The following is an 18,337-nucleotide window of genomic DNA, read 5'->3' on the forward strand; positions in this document are numbered from 1 at the left end:
TCATGTTTGTGTAGATCCAAGTGTGTTCTCTCTCCAGTTTGCAGCTATATAAATCCATGTCTGTCTCCCTTTTGGGCTTGAAGCTTTTCCCTACCCATTGCTGCTGGCTCAGCCTGTCACCTTCTTGGTTGCAGGATACTCCTGTCAATCTGTCCCTGCTCCAGACCTTGTTGGTCCCTTTCACATGACACTGTTTCTGGAGTTCCCATGCTGTTCCTATTGATCTTGGAGCAGAATGTTTGTGTTCTCACCAGTTTATTCCTGCTGCAGTCAGCATCTCCAACCATGCAGCAATTCTGGCCTGTGACCTGGAAACAGGAATTGCTTATACTCCCCTCCCATAGAATTTATCATAACAGTTTTTTTATCTGCCTTGTCTTTTGACCTTTATTTTCCATCTAAACAGTTCTAGCTTTTTTTCCCCCTTATAGTTTGGCCCTGTTCTCTAAGATCACATCTCTTTCCTCCCACAAGATGCCCCACTATTCCAAAACTCCATCCCTCTTCCCCCCAGCCCAGCTCTTGTTGTGTCCATCTGTTGTTCTCCATCCTGGTGCTGTCTGTTCACCCCACCCCTGATTTGGGCTTCTCTCCCTGCTGTGGCTGGAGGGAATGCTCACTCACATCTTTTCACATTCCTGCATGAAGGTGGTGCTGAGGTTTTGCATCTTTTGAGTTTGTATCTGGACTTCTCTCCCTGACTGACAGCTGCGTGTCCTCATGTGAGAACATCCTGGAGATTGGCATGAGTAACAGAAACCTTCTCTGCTGTATTCACAGTACCCAAAGAACTGAAACCCTCTAATATCTGATGGTGTCCTATCTTTCCTGGAGCTCCTCCATGCCATAACATGATCTAAGCATGTTTGTTTTCAATTGCTGCAAAGAAACCGTTAATGCTTGTGTTATGTTTTAACTTGCTTTCCTTTGGAGGCAGGGAATTGTCAAGTAAGTATTGATGGGGAGCCCAGCCAAGACCTGGATTGCTGGGAATGTGCCATGCAATTTGCACAGGTGCAACAGGGCAAAAGGGTGGCATTTGCTACAGTGCAAATTTCTTGTCTTGGCAGTGTAATCTTCTGTGTCAAAACAAACTAGATGTAGTCACAGGCTTGTTAAAAGTGAAATGACTTCTTACAATGTTTCAAATGTGCTGCTTTCCATTTGTTTTATTAAGATGGTGATGAGGCAGTGAATGCACACGTGTGTATATATACATGGCTGTGTATATATGAATGCACACAACATCTGTGTTTGTGTGTGCTGTGAGTAGGTATCTATAAAACTATGTGTGTCCCCAAATTAAGACTCATGCTTATAATCTGGTGACTATCAAGCATGTCACGTTGGTAGTGTTCTCTTGCTTTCATGAAGTATTTTGGCTTGCTCTTGTCATAAACTTTTATATTCCTAGATAAAGAAATGTGGAAATGTTTGAAATAACACTAAAACAGAAAAAAGCATACAAGAAAACAATTATTTTCCTAAGTGCTAGCTCAGAGGCCCTCATAAATCTGAGCTGGAATGAAATAATGAATTTATTTTGCAAGACAATTAAGTTTTGTAATAACTTCCTCTGCCCATTCCCTGCCAGTAATAGCACTGCTGCTTGGTCCTGCTCCGTCCAGGGTCACCCCAGGGGATTTGAGTGACCCTCTCTGAGGAAATGAAGGTACTTGTTCCCTGAGGGCAAGGCAGGACAGGCTGTCCTGGGAGTGACTTGGCCTCCTCACAGCAGTTGTGGGCTAAATTGCAGCTGAGCTGGGATAGAGAACAATCATCCATTGTGTGCAGTCTCAGCATTGCCTAGGAAACTGTCAACTTCCTACCAGTTCCCTCCTTGTCAGGCTCCTGAAAATAAACTAACCATGGGATACCATTCTGCTTTGGTGCAAAGTGTGCAGGAAGCTTGGATGTAGCTTCCCTTTCCCCTCCATCCTGCAGGATCTTTAGCTCCGAGGCTGCCCAGGGATGCCGGGTGTGATGTTTCCGGGTCTGTGTGCTCTTTGGTTTTTGTTTTAGTTCTTGCTGGCATGCTTGGATAGCATGTGTTGTGCCCAAGGAATGACTGCTGTGTTCTGAAGTGCTTGTGCATGAGTCTTATGCTCAGAAGTGACTCCTAAACTGTATTAAGTTTCTTGCTTGGCTTTATTTGCTGCTTACAAGGGGATCAAGGTAACTCTTTCACTGTCTTTGTGTTATGGGGTCACCTGCTGATGTGCTTGTTGGTCCTTGTTGTGCTTGAGACGTGGGTTAGACTGGTTACCTCCAGCCTTGCTCTGTCTCAGAGCTCAGGTTGTCCTGCTGCTCATTCCCACAGGGCTCAGTCCCCACTGTTCTCTGTCCACCATGCCTTTAATACCTTCCATGAAAAACCCAGATCCAGAAAAAGCAGCTCCCTATATAAAAAAGGGATTTCATTCTTCTCCAATTAATTTTTTGCAAATTAGGAATTAGTGATAGTTACGATCTCAGGAACAAATTTCACAGCATGTGGAATGTAATAGCAAGGTTACATTTTTCTGGAATCATAAGCCCTGGGAGTGCTTTCCACGTACTCCCCTTAGCTCTGTCCCTCTTTTCCCAGCAGGATCAACAGCAGCAGCAGAGGTTATCTGGCCTTACAGACCATTTGCACACATCAGATTTTGTCTCAGCCTGCGTTCTGCATTTGTCTCTTTATCTACTTTTAGCAACTGCAATTATATAAAAAAAATCTTTGCTGGCCTCAATCTCCCAAATTCCCTTGGGTGAATGACTTGTGCATTTAAATGCAACCATTTTAATATGATTTTGAGAAGATTTTATTGAAACCATGTCAAGGTTTTGGGATGGGGTTTCTCAGAAGAAGCAAGGCTGGGCAGAGGTCAACTGCCAGCTGCAGAAATTACTTCAGATCATTTCTGAAAGCACCAATTTCCCATGATTTAATATTCAATAATTTTTCCATGGATTTAAATCATTATGGTTTGGAGTCTTTTGAATGGTGTAAGGTTGTTTGTTCTGCCACTCATCTGTGAAGTCTACATCAATGTTTCTGCTCTTTCTAGCAAAAAGTGCAGGATTTTAATCAGTTTATTGTACAACTCTGAAAAAAGCTTATACAGAAGCAACTGTCCATTTGCTGCTCACACATGCTGTGGTTTTGAAGGTTGTGTTTTACTTTCAAATATATTGATTGTCTCCTTTTTTAAATGTTCTTTTCAGGCCACCTGTGAGCAGAGCTGCTCCTCAGCCTGAGAAACTGCAAAAGAACAATGTCAACAAAAAAAGGAAACTAGTTGAGGTCAGAATTAATATATTTTATATTTCTTTATAAGTAACATGTGCTGGGTGAAATCCATCCCTGTTTTGCCTCTCAGCGAAGGGCAGGTACAATCACAGAGTATTTGCATTTCCATGCTCCCTGCTCAATCCCAAGGGAAATACACCCAGAATCAGCACTTTGGCCCAGGAAAAATCCTGTGCAGGATTTAGAATGATGGAATTTGCTCATTGACTTTGGAACTTTCTTCCCAAACAACTTGCTTGAATTGCCACCTAATAGGCAGAACCAGGGGAATATTCTGTGACCTGTGTGGACCATTTGCAACACTTGGTCTATGGCAAATTTTGATCGTTTCCAGCAAGCTGTGATTGTGTTTGGGACAGTCATTAAGTTGGGCTTCAGGGCTCCAAAGCAGCTCTAACAGCAATCCATTAACCATCCTGGGTTCCTGGAGGAAATTTCCTTGGCAACTACTCATTGTAAGCTGCAATTACACCTCTGATTAATGTCTTAATTACAGAGTTACTTATAGCTTGCCCTGGCTTCCTTTAAGGACTTTATGGTCAGAATTTGGTCTGTGGAAATTTGGTAGTTTATTAAAATGATTTTTGAAAACTCTGCAGGTAGATTCTTTAAAATATCTCATACCCTATATAAATATTAAACTGTGATGGGAAGAGCAATAAAATCCAACCTGTTCTGTGAGTTGCATCTGTTTGGAGTGGGAATTTACAGAACTAGGGCATTTATGGCCTTCTGAATAATTAAAAAAGAAAATAATATAAGTGCAGTGCTTCAGTTGATCAGTTAAAGGTTGTTGATAGCCTCTGATAATGTTATGCCTCAATAAATGAGCAGAGTGGGGATAACTAATTATTGTTTTGTTATTCTATTGCTTCTACAAGATATTTGTACTTGTGTAATTTAGAATTGTCCTTAAGTGGTCCAGGCTCTGAAATCTTGTTTTTTCTTCCATTTCACTCTTGTTCTCTTTGTTTTCCTGGAGCAGGAGCTGGCTTTAGACCACGTGTTTGGATACAGAGGATTTGACTGTCGCAACAACCTCCATTACCTGAACGATGGTGCTGACATTATTTTCCACACAGCTGCAGCAGGCATTGTCCAAAACCTCTCTACTGGTAATTCCACTTGAAAAAATACTTGGAGATAAAATAGCCTTATAAGGAAAATATTTTTGATTGAAAGTCTGAACCTTTTAATCTTCCTGTGGCTTTCCCACATTTTGCATCTTGATAACTAGCATAAACCCAATGTAGGTGGTCTCTGGGGACTCCAGTCCTAGGACAGCTGTGGGCTGGGAAACAAGACCCCATCTGTCCTTTCTGGGCCTCTTCCCTTGGGAGGGCTTTACCTCCACTTCCCCACTCACTGTCTCGATTCACTGGGATTTCACTGGGAAACCTGGGCTTTGCATTGGCAGTTTTGGTGTTTCTTGCAATTATGGTGGCTATAGGCTGATTCTCTGGGTATATAGATAATTTCCCAAATGTTGCTTTTGTATCCACCTCTGTGTGTTGACGGTTGTGTCCATAGTGCATTTGGGAATGGGAGCAGAGTTGTAGCAGCTGCCAAATAGTCTGTGCTTCTGTGGTGGTTCTTCCAGTGGTGACTGAAATCCTGCTTGGATGTCATTAGGTAGCCAGAGTTTCTACCTGGAGCACACTGATGACATCCTGTGCCTGACAGTGAACCAGCACCCCAAGTACAAGAACGTGGTGGCCACCAGCCAGATTGGTACGTGACCCCCACAGCAAAGCTTCACTCACAGTTTTCAGGGCACTGCTTTATTTGGGGCTTTTCTGTGGAGGAACTTTACTTTTTGTTTGATTTGGAAGAAGTAATCAAGCTGCAGCATTTTCTTACTGTTTCAATTCCATCTCTAATTGTGAGTGATTGGATTTTAGAGTTAATTGTAGTGTAATTTTATTTTAGAAGACAAACTTTGATAAACTGCTTAATCATCTCAATAATCTGATTTACAGAGTTTCTTCTTTCCTTCCTGTGTCCAAGGCACTATTTAGCAGTGAGAGTACAATGAACATCATTTTCCATACAGAAGCAGTACAGAGAAGGCCAGAAACAGAGACAGATCTCAGCAGAAGCTAGGGGACATATCAGGGGACAGCTGAGAAAACCCATTTCTTTGGGTGTTTATTGTTTACATGGAGACTCCTGCAGGAGTAAACATTGCATGGGGAATGCAGGATGAGTTGTCCCAAGCTTTTAGAAGGATCTGCTGCCCCTCAGCCTAATGCTGAAATAATTAACTTTATGGAGAAGAACAGGGTCAGAATGTCTCAGCCCATTCCAGAAAGAAACTGGAATTCATAACTTGAGGACAAGAGTCACTTAACAGGAGGCAGGGAATTGTAGTGATGAGCACAGTGACAAACACAAACCCTCTGCTGCCTGTCCTGAGCACAGTCACTCCATCTGGAATGTGGAGGGAGCACCCAAACCTGCATGTGGTGCCAGAGCTGTGCAAAACACTGATTTTTGTGACATGGAAAAGGCTAAAGGCCCTTTTCCTAGGCCTCAGGAGATCAGTGCTTCAGAGTTTGTTTTGATACTTTGTATAACTAAAGATTCACTTCACTTTTGAATGTAATAATTTTTAAAACATGCATGCCTGTAATATTTCTTTTAGGTACCATTTTTAAACTTAAAAGTACTAAATATTGTTGCAGTATTTGTGTATAAAAGCCAATATACCCAAAAAAAGTTCAACAATATTCCTGGCTTATTTGTTTTGTTGATTTAATCCATATCCATTTCCAAGTTTTTAATTTTGTTTTCCTTCTGGTGCTGATGCTGGCACTTCAGCACAAGTCACATGACTTATTTCACCTATTGTTTTCCTTTGGTGCTTCCTCATTTGCCATTGCTCTCACAATGCAGGTGACATGACAGAATTCCCAGGTAAGGCTGATTTGTTTGTGAATTTAGCAGAGTCCTGTACAAGTTCCATGTTGCCTCGTTGTATCTGTGTGAACCATGGATACAAGTGAAACATCTGCAGGCAATTTCTTTTGCATGAGGCTCTTCATGAATGTTATGTTGTTCTTTTAGAACTTGTCTGACTTCACGGACTACAGTGATTCCCCCCTACCCCGTGTTTTGCAAGCTATTTGATTTCTCTTTGTTTCTCAGTAGTGCTAATCTTCAAACAAATCCAAACCCCCAACTAATGTCTGTTTAGGTTAAATACTCTTGAAAAATGCCTGGTTTGCTCTGAAGCTTTCCAGAATTAATTCTCTTTTAATGCCTCTCTCCCACAGGTACAACCCCCACAATCCATATATGGGATGCCATGAGCAAGCAAACCCTTTCCATGCTGCGCTGCTTCCACACTAAAGGGGTCAATTATGTGAACTTTAGTGCCACTGGCAAACTTCTGGTGTCAGTGGGAGTCGACCCAGAACACACCATCACTGTCTGGAGGTGGCAAGAAGGTACAAACCAGGGGGAAATCATGTTCCTTCAGCCTAACAGGACTGTGCATAATGATTGGCTTTGCCTTTCAAGTCTTTGGACTTTTGTCTCCCCACTCTATCCCAGTTAGTCAGTTAAAGATGGCAAAAGGTTAGAAAATATGAACAGGAAGATAAGTTTTAAACACCTATTCTAAGTGGAAATTAAGGAAAGAATGATGCTTAATGTAAAATTACATGGAATTAAGGAAAATTATTCCTTTTCTTTCCTAAAACACTTCAAGTACTATGATGGAGATAGGCCTTTGGGAAGTAATTTCCAGAAAATAATTCTTTGGAAACGGTGGAGGAAGAGGAAAAGGGCCTCAGATCATGAGTGTGTCCTTGTGCATTTTTCACCAGATGATAGCCAATATTTCTGTGTTATTTCACTGACCCAGGAGACAGATTGTGCTATGAAGGCCTTAAATCTGCATTTCCTATATCCGTGGGATGCAACCAGGGACTTTGGGAGTTGCATTGAGATGTTTGATATACTAGACAGCAGTGGGATTTGTAGCTTTCACATCTGGGACGCAGATCTCTAATCCAATACCAACTCAATTTATTTGATAAAATCATATCAGAGCTTCATTTCTCAGGTAAATTCCACTTTGTTTTTATCCTCTCTTTTCCTCATTAAACCAGGGGCTAAAGTTGCCAGTAGGGGAGGACACCTGGAGAGGATCTTCGTTGTGGAGTTCCGCCCGGACTCTGACACTCAGTTCGTGTCCGTGGGGGTCAAACACATGAAGTTCTGGACCTTGGCTGGCAGTGCTTTGCTCTACAAGAAAGGGGTCATTGGTTCCATGGAAGATGCCAAAATGCAAACCATGCTCTCTGTTGCCTTTGGAGCAGTGAGTTCAAGTTACCTGCTACAGGATTTTACATTACCTTTGCATTAAACCTGCAAGGGTCAGTTTTCTTTGCTGAAATCCAACCCAGTGCTTGTTAGTGAAATGTGGATTTAAAACCTGTGCACCTTGAGATCCTTCCCTGAATTTCCTGAGCACAACTGGGTGAATGTCTTCTATTAAGTTCTGTTCACACCTACTACCCTGGCTGGTTTTTTGGTTGTTTTTTTTCTTTTCTGGTTATTTATCTGTTTAACTTAAACTGTGATCTGTTATTTCATGTATCATTTTTTTCTGCTGATGGTATTTGGCATGACACATGCTACTGATGGTGACAATCCAGTGTGGTCATTAAGGACTTTTAAATTTAGTTTAAAGAATATTACTCAAAGCTGAACAAAAATGCCAACGTGTCCATTGTGTCAGAGATTGCTGCTGTCTGTTGCAGAATAACCTCACGTTCACTGGTGCCATAAATGGAGATGTCTACGTGTGGAAGGATCATTTCCTGGTCAGGCTGGTGGCCAAGGCTCACACAGGACCAGTGTTCACCATGTATACGACTCTGCGGGATGGGCTCATTGTTACTGGAGGGAAGGAGAGGCCGTAAGACACAGGATCTTCCTAAAGTGCACAATTCTGTCTCGTTTGTGTGGTTTTTGTTTTCGTTATTTATCCAGCACCCCAGAGATAAATGCTGTCTATGCTGTAGCAGCTTCACTCTCAATTTTGCATAACCTGCCCAGATGGCTCAGTAAGTGAAGGACTAGAGGGGGATACTTGAGGATCACAGTGGCACATGTTATGTGGCAGGGAGATGCTGAACCTCTTTGGAATTGTTCCAAACATCTGCATAAGCTTGTACTGCCTGTACTCCTGCCGTAAGTGGAGTTCTCATCATTTGTTAGTTCTGTCAAACTACAGACAGCCTCTCCCAGTGGAGATGCTGTGGGTCTTGGGATTACCACAAGAAACAGATTTACCAGGAAACAGAGATTTGAGATACTTGGCAAGAGAGCAGTTTGGTTTGTACAAATTATGGTGCTGTTTAAAACATGAAATGCGAAAGCATTTAACTTTTTATTATTTACTTACCATTGCATCATAATAGTGACATAGAGTGGAGGGTGGGTCAATGTATGTTTAGTGATTTAAACAAAAAAATACCAGTGACATGTTCGTATGTAAAGGAAACATCCAGGTAACACCAGGCCTCCTTTGCAGCACGAAGGAGGGAGGAGCAGTGAAGCTGTGGGACCAGGAGATGAAGCGGTGCCGAGCCTTCCAGCTGGAGACCGGGCAGCTCATTGAGTGTGTGCGCTCCGTGTGCCGGGGCAAGGTGAGGAGCGGCCCGGGGCAGAGGGCAGAGCTCTGCTGCTTGCCTGAACTTCTGTTTGTTCTTTAAAGTCACAAAACCCCCACTGGGAGTTACTGAGAGACCCTGAGTTTTGGTGGAGTGGAACACAGTAGGAATAACAGTCATGTGACTTGCTGCAGGAACTCTTGCATGTGTTTGAATTGTGCATGAGAAAGGAGCAGTGATGCTGCACAAGGTGGGACCTGTCCAGCTGAGTGCTCCAGGGATGGCCTCTGTTTCATTTTGCTCAGGAATCTGATACATTCCTTAATAAAAACACCACAGAGGAATGTTGGTTTATATTGCCAATCAAGTAACCATTAACCGATTACAAGCTTAATCTGTTTATGCTTTTTCCAAGTATTTGCCAAGGAAGATCTGGCAGTTTAAACCTTAGCAGTTACTGCTACACTGGCCAACTCTCTCCACTCCTTTTCTTTGGCTACAAACAGGGGAAAATCTTAGTGGGAACAAAAGATGGAGAAATCCTTGAAGTAGGAGAAAAAAACGCAGCTTCAAACTTGCTGATTGACTGTCACATGGAAGGGGAAATCTGGGGTTTGGCAACACACCCCTCCAAAGACATATTTATCTCTGCAAGCAATGATGGGACAGCCAGGATCTGGGACCTGTTGGACAAAGTGAGTACCGCGAACATAAAAACGTGTGATCAAAAATTAACATTTTAGCCAAGTATCCATTTTTCCAGCTGTGCCTTTGAGCAGCCCTGGAATGAAAGAAGGGTTTTGCCTCGTCCTGAGCAGGTTTTAGTCATGTTTGGCACCAGCATTCCCAGAGGAATGCAGGGATTCACCAGCACACCTGTCCATGGAGTGTCTCTTGTTTAGTGTTGTTTATTTGGATCCAAATCTGCAGGCTGGGGGATCAAGGAAGCATTTTAATTCCACATTGCCTGTCTGGATGACCCAGACTGTGCTGTCACACACACACACAGCCCCTGCCCATCATTCCCCTTTCCTGGCAGGCACGGCTCCCTCTTCTTCAGAGTCTTCCTTTGGAACTCTGCATGTTGCCTCAGGGATTTTTCCAAGTCAAATTGACTAATAACAACCATTTTTAAAAACAACAAATAAAACATTAAAAAAAAGACACCAAAAATTTTTTAGCTCCTTTTGGCCAGCATAAACCTTTCCAAAAGCTTGCTACCTGAGCTAACAGGAATAATTTTCAATGAGGAAAATTAATCTATTATAAATACAACCAGCTAGGTAAAAATGCAAGAGCTTTCTAGGATGTTTCCACATATCAAATGAAATGGGAAAGCTCTGTGCCAATCAGCAGTTGTTGAAGATGTCAAAGTCATCTTTGAAACAACTTAGGTCTTTCAGCTTGTTCTGCTAAATAGTCCTTTTTCTGGTGTGACACTAAATGTCAGTCTAAAAAAATAATGCAAACATGAACACCCCATCCAAATCACATCTATTTTGAAGTCTGCTTAGCGACATATGTCTGGTGGGATGTGAGTCTCGGTGTGACATTTCAGGTTTATGTTTAGAGGGAAACAGAGTTGATTTGTTTTTAATTAAGCAAGTTTTATACTTTGTGTTTGGAAGTTCTCTGTGTTCTGGGCAGGTGTGAGCCTGTTGCGTGTGTCCCCGCAGAAGCTGGTGAACAAGGTGAGCCTGGGGCACCCCGCGCGCTGCGCTGCATACAGCCCTGACGGCGAGATGGTGGCCATCGGCATGAGGAACGGAGAGTTCGTCATCCTGCTGGTCAACAGCCTCAAGGTCTGGGGCAAGAAGCGGGACAGGAAGTCTGCAATTCAAGACATCAGGTAGGAGGTGCTCAAAATACACAGCCCTAGCTCAACAAAATGGCCATCGAGTGCCAGGTGGATTTGCAGAGGTTTTGTAAGTCTGTGTCTGTTGAAACCTGTGTGAGCTGGTGAAGGGCACTGTGGCTGTGCTTTGATTCAGTCACAGCCACTGCACAGCTGTAATTATCGGGATTAATTCTTCAAATTGAAGTTCCTGTAGCTGACTCCCAGAGGATTAGTGTTGCTCTGCACACTGTGCTGTGCCTTTATGTGAACACAATATTAATACAATTTAACAACAAACAACACAGAATAGAGTCATGGAATGGTTTGGTTTGGAAGAGACCATAAAGCTCATCCAGTCCCAACCCCTGTCATGAGCAGGGGCACCTTCCACTATCCCAGCTTGCTTCAAGCCCCATCCAACTTGGCCTTGGATATTTTCAGTCATGGGGCAGCCACAGCTTCTCTGGGGAACCTGTGCCTGGGCCTCACCATCCTCACAGGCAAAAAATCCTTCCCAATATTCCGTCTAACCCTGTCCTCTGTCAGAGAGATCCTGAGTCTTCCTCTTCTAAATAAGTATCAAGTTTTGGTTTGGGTTCAATCTCGCTGTTGACAGAAGGTTTTTTGTGTTTTTCATTAAAAAAAGTTCCTGTCACGTTAGCATGAAAGGCAAATCTTGCACCAAAACAGCCAGTGACATTCCCACTCCGTTTTATTTAGGATCAGTCCAGATAACAGATTTTTGGCAGTGGGCTCACAAGAACATACTGTGGATTTTTATGATCTCGCTCAAGGCACAACCCTAAACCGAATTGGCTACTGCAAGGACATTGCCAGTTTTGTCATACAGATGGACTTCTCTGCAGACAGCAGGTACATCCAGGTATGTCTGGGATAGCCCCCGGAGTGCTCGGGTTTGTTGGAACACCATAACGAGATGGAGGTTTGAGCTGTGCTAAGGGCAAAGCATTATTCCAGGTCAGTGGAAGGGGTACAATGCTGAAAAAGAAATTGTGGATTATATCCATATGAAAGCAGTTCTCTTCCTCCCTGAGGCTGGGATGTATGTGAGAGCTCCATTGTTAAATTGTTAATTTGAAAGGGTTTCCTTCAGAAATGTTTCTGATTTAGTAAAATTAGGTTGAGATAAAGTATAGAAGTGAGATAAAATCTGTCAGCTCACAGATGTATGTGAGCATCTCCTTCCGTCATCATCCTGTAACATTGTTCTTCCTTTATATGTCATGTGATGAATTCCAGGTAATGAGGAAAAAAGAGAAATATTATCCTAGATGTTTAATTGCTGATAAAACCCGGTGAGACTGTTGGAAATTTTACAGAAAATTACGTGTTTATAGCAGAGGTTCCAGGTTTTTCCTTTCCCACTTTCAGGTATCCACAGGTGCCTACAAGCGTCAAGTTCACGAGGTGCCACTGGGAAAGCAAATCACAGACCCTGCAGTCATAGAGAAAATCACCTGGGCCACATGGACCAGGTAACACCCAAGGAGAGCATGGGGCCAGCACTGGGGTCAGGCCACAGGTTTGGGTGTGTAAATGCCGATATGTCCCCAGGGTCTGGCAAACCTGCAAGTGCACCCAGGCTCTGCTTCCTCAGAGCTCTACCCGACACCCTTTGGCTGTTTGGTGTCTGTAGTAATTAGTGCTGTTAATAACACCGGGGGCTCTCACAGAGCCACAGTGGCTCATTGCCACTCATCCCAGGCCCCTCACATGGCTCTGGGCCACTCCAGGCAGCCTTGTCCCACATCAGCAAATGCCAGCAGCATGGAAGGCCTGAAAAAGTGCACTGATTGCATTAAGGAGTTCTGAGAGTCATTAAAATGTATTTCTTGATGTGGATGAACACAGGAATGTGCCCCCAGGATTGCAGAACTGTGGCTGTGCTCTTCCTGCAAGAAGTGGGACAGACCAAAGGCAGATGTGATAGTGGGGTGAGAAGCAGGCAGGGCTAGGAGAAGGTAAATGAGAATCCTCCTACTCTGCTCTGCTGGCATAAAAATCTGCCCCAAATTCCCCATTTCAGAGGACTCTTGACAGGTGGTGGGAGGGGGCAGATGCCTCTGGCAGCGAGTCTGTGGGTAAATGATTACAGAGAACTGAAGCCAGGGGAAGAACACCTATTTCTGAGAACGAGTCAACATCGAGACAAGCATTCCATCATTCAGGAACTCACAGCTAAGGGAACAGTGCAGTCAGAAATCCCAGGGGAAGGCTCATAGAGACCAGAGCTGCACAAGGTGCTGGTGTAGAATGATGCCAGATAATGGGAAATAAACATAAGGATTAATGGATAGAGATTGCTTAAGAATCACATAAAAATGATGTATTAGTGTGATGGTCTCCATTATGAGCTCAGGGGCAATAATTTAAAAGGGACAATTTTATTTTAAATGCAGCAATTTTTTATTATTGACCTGTGTTGGCTCAGCCTCCTGTGGAAGAGCAGCAGCAATTTATGTCTTATGGTCTAATGTATTTTATTTACCTTGATTTTGGAACAGCATTCTTGGAGATGAAGTCATTGGGATCTGGCCACGAAATGCAGATAAAGCAGATGTCAACTGTGCCTGTGTGACCCACGCTGGCCTGAACATAGTCACAGGAGATGACTTCGGGCTGGTCAAGCTGTTTGACTTCCCATGCACGGAGAAATTTGTAAGTGCCTGTTTTACTTTCACCTAAGGAGCTTTTGCTTTCCCAAACCCCACAGCACTCGTTGTTACAGCACCCAACCAGCGTGGTCCATCCTCAGGAAGCTCTTACAGCATCCAAACAGCACAGTCCATCCATGGGCAGCTCCCAGGGAGCGAGATGGACTTGGTGTCAGGATGGCTGTGGGCACAGTCCTTTGCCTGGTGCCATCCCTGAGCTGGTGCCCTGTCCCACAGGCCAAACACAAGCGATACTTCGGGCACTCGGCGCACGTCACCAACATCCGCTTCTCGCACGATGACAAGTTCGTGGTGAGCACTGGAGGGGACGACTGCAGGTAATGGGCTGGGGCTGGGGCAGTCACACACATAGGGACACAGAGCCAGACACACACAGAAAGGGACACAGCCACGGCTGTGCACACATACAGACACACTAACGTGACCCACACAGCCACATCCCACTCACAAATACACTGCACGTACGCAGTGCACAAACACAGCAGACATGGATACACAGTGCACACACACAGATCCACATGGCCCACAGAGTGCACACAGGTATGCTCAGACACATACACACTGCATATGCACAGACAGTGCACAGACACTGCCCACAGAGCACACACACACACAGGGTGCACACTCACGCTGCAGTCATGCACAGACACACATAAACTGTGCACACAATGCACATGCCCACTACACACACAGTGCTCACTCTGCAGACATGCACGTATACAGTGCACACACATTGCATATACATATGCAGAGCCACAGTGTGCACAGAGTGTATTGCACACACACACAGTGTGTGCTTCACACACCCAATGTGTTTATTTTCTGTCTCATTGGGCTGTGCCAAATGCCAATCCCTGCTCTCACTCCTGTCTCCAGTGTCTTCGTGTGGCGCTGCCTCTGAGGAGCCTCTGGTTGCTGCTGTCATGCCCCAGCGAGGGCTGTGCTGGCCGGGGCAGCTGGGAATGCCCCTCCAGCTGCAGGAATCCCAGCCCTGCTGCAGGCTGACATTTCCAGATCACTCATCCCAAATTACCGAAAGGGGATGGGAGCTGGCCTTGGAAAGCCTGACACCCTTGCGAAGGAAGCTGTGGTTTGAAGGGTAACCTGGGGATCCCAAAGGGATGAACAGTTCACTCACAAAGCTGCTTTTGCCTAATACTGTGTTGTTCAAACCATGTCTGAAAAGGGAGAAAATGCTGACAAAATACTGGGCCCTTTAATTTCTGAATTTGTGGCTTGAACAACGTTCAAGAAGTGGGTGGGTTTTAACCACACCTGCTTAAAAGTCCAATTTTGTGAACTCAGTAAAGCTGGGAGCATTTAATGAGCAGGCTGGGGACAGGGGAGGTAACCCTTCAGCTTTCATTAATTGAAGGAGCAAAGTATCCTTTTTTTTTTTTTAAGTCCATTTTATTTTTAAATATATATACTTGGCAGAATTTTCTATCCATGAAGTGCCTTGGAATAATTTTCTAGTAGTTTGGGCTGCAGCCTTGCCTCTCCCCACCTGCTTTCCACACATGGTGCTATGACTCTCACCCAGAGGAGGGCTAAACCACTCTCACCTTTTCCAGCTGGGTGCTTACACGATCCCTGTTTTCTGCTTTGGTTTTTTAATACCTTCACAAGTGAATTCCCCACTGTTTCCGACAGCAAGCAGCTCTGTGCTGTCAGAAGGCCAAAGTGACGGCATTCCAGCTCCTGGGCAGCTGCTCCTGCAGCCAGCAGTGCAAGCTAAACTCCAACAGTGAGTGAGAGGAAGTGTTCCTGCATGCTCCCCACTTCTGGGAAAATGTGCTTTACACTCCTACAGGCAATGGCCAGCCAGAATCTTGGCCTGGTAGGAAAGCCTCCATCAATCCTTATTTCCTGTTCTGGAGCGGGGTCCTAAGCCTTCAAAAACATCCCTGGAATGTCCCTATAGCAGGGCTATGTGTTCCCTCCAGCCAGTCCATGCTGGTTGTAAGCAAAACAAATCCTCTGGTACCAGGAAATGCAGCTTTTTTTTTTTGGGGGGGGGGGGGAAGCTTATTGCGGATGACTCTGGGCTCCTCTCCCTATCCCTGCTTCTCCTTCACCCCACAGAGCCTCTTGTCCTGGCCTGGGGGACAGCTGAGATCAAAGGAGAGCTGCCTCCATGTGAAAGTGGAACCACAGACAGATACTCCCAAAAGGCAACTCAAACCCTTCAGTATTTGTTAGAATATTTTGACAAAACCAAAAGCTCAAGGGACAGTGGAATTGGAGAAAGTTTAAAAAGGAATAGCAAATATGGGCAATGCCAAAATATGTATTTTAAGATATTTAAGATTCTGGGCATGGAACAACAGCCATATTTTGAAATTAACTTTCTTAATTAAAAAAATAGAGGCCAAAATAAAACATTTAGACTTACATTTACTCTCTGAAAAGGAACAGTGCTTTAGTCCCAGTTCAGGACAATAGGATTTTGAACTCTGGAACCTTCCTGCCAGTCTGTTTCTGCTGCCCACTGCACAGAAAAGTAGCAAAACATCCCATTAAAGGAGTGTATTCCTGTCTGTTTAACACATGAAGTGCTTCAGCAACCTCAAAAAATCACCTTTTTTTTTTTTTACAATTGAATTTATTAATGCCTTATATGACTATACAGCAGAGCAGTTTGTCAGATACACAGTATGAGTCCCTATGCAGTCTTTTTTTATTTAAAGAAACCTTCAGGATCAAATCCTGTTCTGTGAGGTGCTGCCAGCAGCGAGCACCTCTGCCTATGTTGTAACCACTCATGTTTGCCTTCCTTACACATTGATTGTATCCCAAATAAAACCAGTTGCGTGGCAGAATGAATTAATCAACAGTGATGTGAGAAATATCTTCAAGCAATAGTGTCTTGAGGGAAGAGTATTCTCCTCTTGCACGGTTGGGGGTGTTGGGAGGCAGAGATCTCTGAAGCTTGCTCTTGGGGGAAGAGGTTTATTGGAGAATTCAGGGATGCCCAGGCCTCGTGCTCTCAGGCATAGCACGTGGCTGGGCTTAGGAGGACGGGGGAGGGGAGAGAGAAACGGAGGGTTTAGGAGAGGGGAAGCCCCAGGGAGGAAGGGAGTCCAAGAGAGGGAGGAAGTCCAAGAGGGGAGGAGAGGGCCAAGAGAGGGAGGAAATCCAAGAGAGGAGAGGGCCAAGAGACCGCATGGCCGCTCGGAGCCCCCTTTTCAGGGGTTCCTAGGTGGGCTGGGACAAGGCATGGGCCAATGGGGTTACAGACTCTGTTTTAGGGGCAGGTACAGAGGTGTGGGATGAACCACAATCTTTTGCAGGGTGGGAAGAACAGTCCATTTCACTCCAGGATTCATCCAAGGGTAGAAGTGACATCCGGCTAGCTAAAATAACAATCGTATCTATCTATCCTCTGCAACAATTGCCCCTTTTCGTTAAACTTTTGAAAAGGTAAATACAGACTTAATTACTATTTTTGCACAACTTGGGGTACATAACATATTGCTAATGAAACTACACTTATTACTCTAAAAACAATCAAGCTTACTTTACAGAGTTCCTTCAGCCAAGATGCAGAGCTCAAACCTTCAGTTAAACTGTTTAGCTAGATTATTAATTGTAATCAAGGTGGCGTTTATTTCTTTACTGATTGAGCATTTTAACCATTTGAATACTTTAGTCTAATGGAAGAATTTAACTGAGGTAGTGTTATAAAAACCTTTTGGGGAAGGTTCTATAATTGACTAGGTTGAAAAAGTCTATTAGAGCTTTGTATCAGTTAGAGATATGGTATCAGAGCTTGCAGTCTTGGCCAGAGTTACCCAGGCATTTGTCTTTGGTTAACCTATAGGTGAAACTTCAATACAAAAATAAGAGAACAAATGTAACAACAAGCGTACAAAAGTAACATGCATGTGAAAACAAATGTCCATAGTCTTGAGTTGTTTTTGGCAGGTAGTTTTCATCTCGTCTTATCACAGTTCAAATCTGAGCGCTTGCTTCTTGGTTTGCACCTGCAAAGTCACTGCCATTTGTGAGGGCACTGCCAGATTTTGGTGTATGGTAAGGCTTTACATTCTTTGCCGGGATCCATCTGAGTCCTTCACCTGTAGAGACACAAGCAAACCCTCTCTCCCACGTTACAAGGTTGCATGGGCTTTCTATTTGTCCTGTGACTGAGGTCTTGATCAAGACTTTTATTTTTACTTTTTTGTTGTTCAGGAAGTGTCTGTAAATGGGGATGTCAGGCTGTCCTATACAGCAATTTGAAAAATTGTATGCATATGGGGCTTTGCTGAACCTATTTTGGGGTGTGGCCTTATATATTCCCCTTTTCTGTTTTAATAAGCTGCTTTCTAGGGCTTTAGATGTCTTTTCTATGGTACCCAACAGCTGGTAACCATAGGAGAAAGGTAAGCAACTATCTCCTGCCGCTACTAGGAATTCTCTCTTGTCCAGAGATGGGACAGCCGTCCACTCTCTGGGACCATGAGGCTTGGATATATGCCTGTCCATCAGTTGGAGGCCATCAATGATTCCCTGAGCATCCTGGGAAACTGAGGCAGCAGGGGTGGTACTGGTAGGGCTAGCACAGTTCTCCGTGGATCCTGTACTCGTCAAAGCAGCTGCCAGGTGCTGTTCCTCTTTCCCTGGCTGCATGCTAAGCTGTAAGTCAGCTGCAGCTGCCAACAGCTGGGGCAGAGGGGCAGGAGTGGAGACTGTCAGCAAAGGCTCATGGGAGAAACCTGAGGATGCGGAGGGATCTCTCCAAGCTGAGGCTGCAGCTGTGGAATGTGGATGCAGCCTAGGAGAGGAAGCGGGGGCATCCAGGGGCTGTAGGGGAGGCGGTGGGGTGACGAGAACTACTTGTTGCACGGCTGGCCGGAGTTTCGGGCGGGCACCCGGCACGGAGGGC

The 18,337-nt window shown here is 44.4% G+C and overlaps 1 protein-coding gene across 13 annotated transcripts in view; it reads left to right on the forward strand.

The window, feature by feature from the left end:
- EML6 (EMAP like 6) overlaps nt 1-16,275 on the forward strand; it is an 87,681-nt gene extending 71,406 nt beyond the window's left edge. For 10 of the 13 annotated variants that reach the window (XM_085575739.1, XM_085575737.1, XM_085575740.1 and 7 more), the window contains 15 exons: nt 3,208-3,286; nt 4,278-4,407; nt 4,925-5,023; nt 6,188-6,208; nt 6,568-6,741; nt 7,408-7,616; nt 8,062-8,219; nt 8,838-8,952; nt 9,423-9,611; nt 10,593-10,765; nt 11,474-11,636; nt 12,146-12,249; nt 13,279-13,432; nt 13,666-13,766; nt 14,326-16,275. In XM_085575739.1, coding sequence (XP_085431865.1) covers nt 3,208-3,286; nt 4,278-4,407; nt 4,925-5,023; nt 6,188-6,208; nt 6,568-6,741; nt 7,408-7,616; nt 8,062-8,219; nt 8,838-8,952; nt 9,423-9,611; nt 10,593-10,765; nt 11,474-11,636; nt 12,146-12,249; nt 13,279-13,432; nt 13,666-13,766; nt 14,326-14,350 — 1,894 coding nt within the window. In that variant the 3' untranslated portion in view covers nt 14,351-16,275. Of the gene's footprint in view, nt 1-3,207; nt 3,287-4,277; nt 4,408-4,924; nt 5,024-6,187; nt 6,209-6,567; nt 6,742-7,407; nt 7,675-8,061; nt 8,220-8,837; nt 8,953-9,422; nt 9,612-10,592; nt 10,766-11,473; nt 11,637-12,145; nt 12,250-13,278; nt 13,433-13,665; nt 13,767-14,325 lie in introns of those variants that run through there. The other 3 variants (XM_085575741.1, XM_021537683.3, XM_085575747.1) reach the window with 2 other exon arrangements.
- The last annotated feature ends 2,062 nt before the right edge of the window (nt 16,276-18,337 follow it).

The sequence above is a fragment of the Lonchura striata genome, chromosome 3 (assembly GCF_050655825.1).
Source record: "Lonchura striata isolate lonStrDom1 chromosome 3, ASM5065582v1, whole genome shotgun sequence".
Taxonomy (NCBI): domain Eukaryota; kingdom Metazoa; phylum Chordata; class Aves; order Passeriformes; family Estrildidae; genus Lonchura; species Lonchura striata.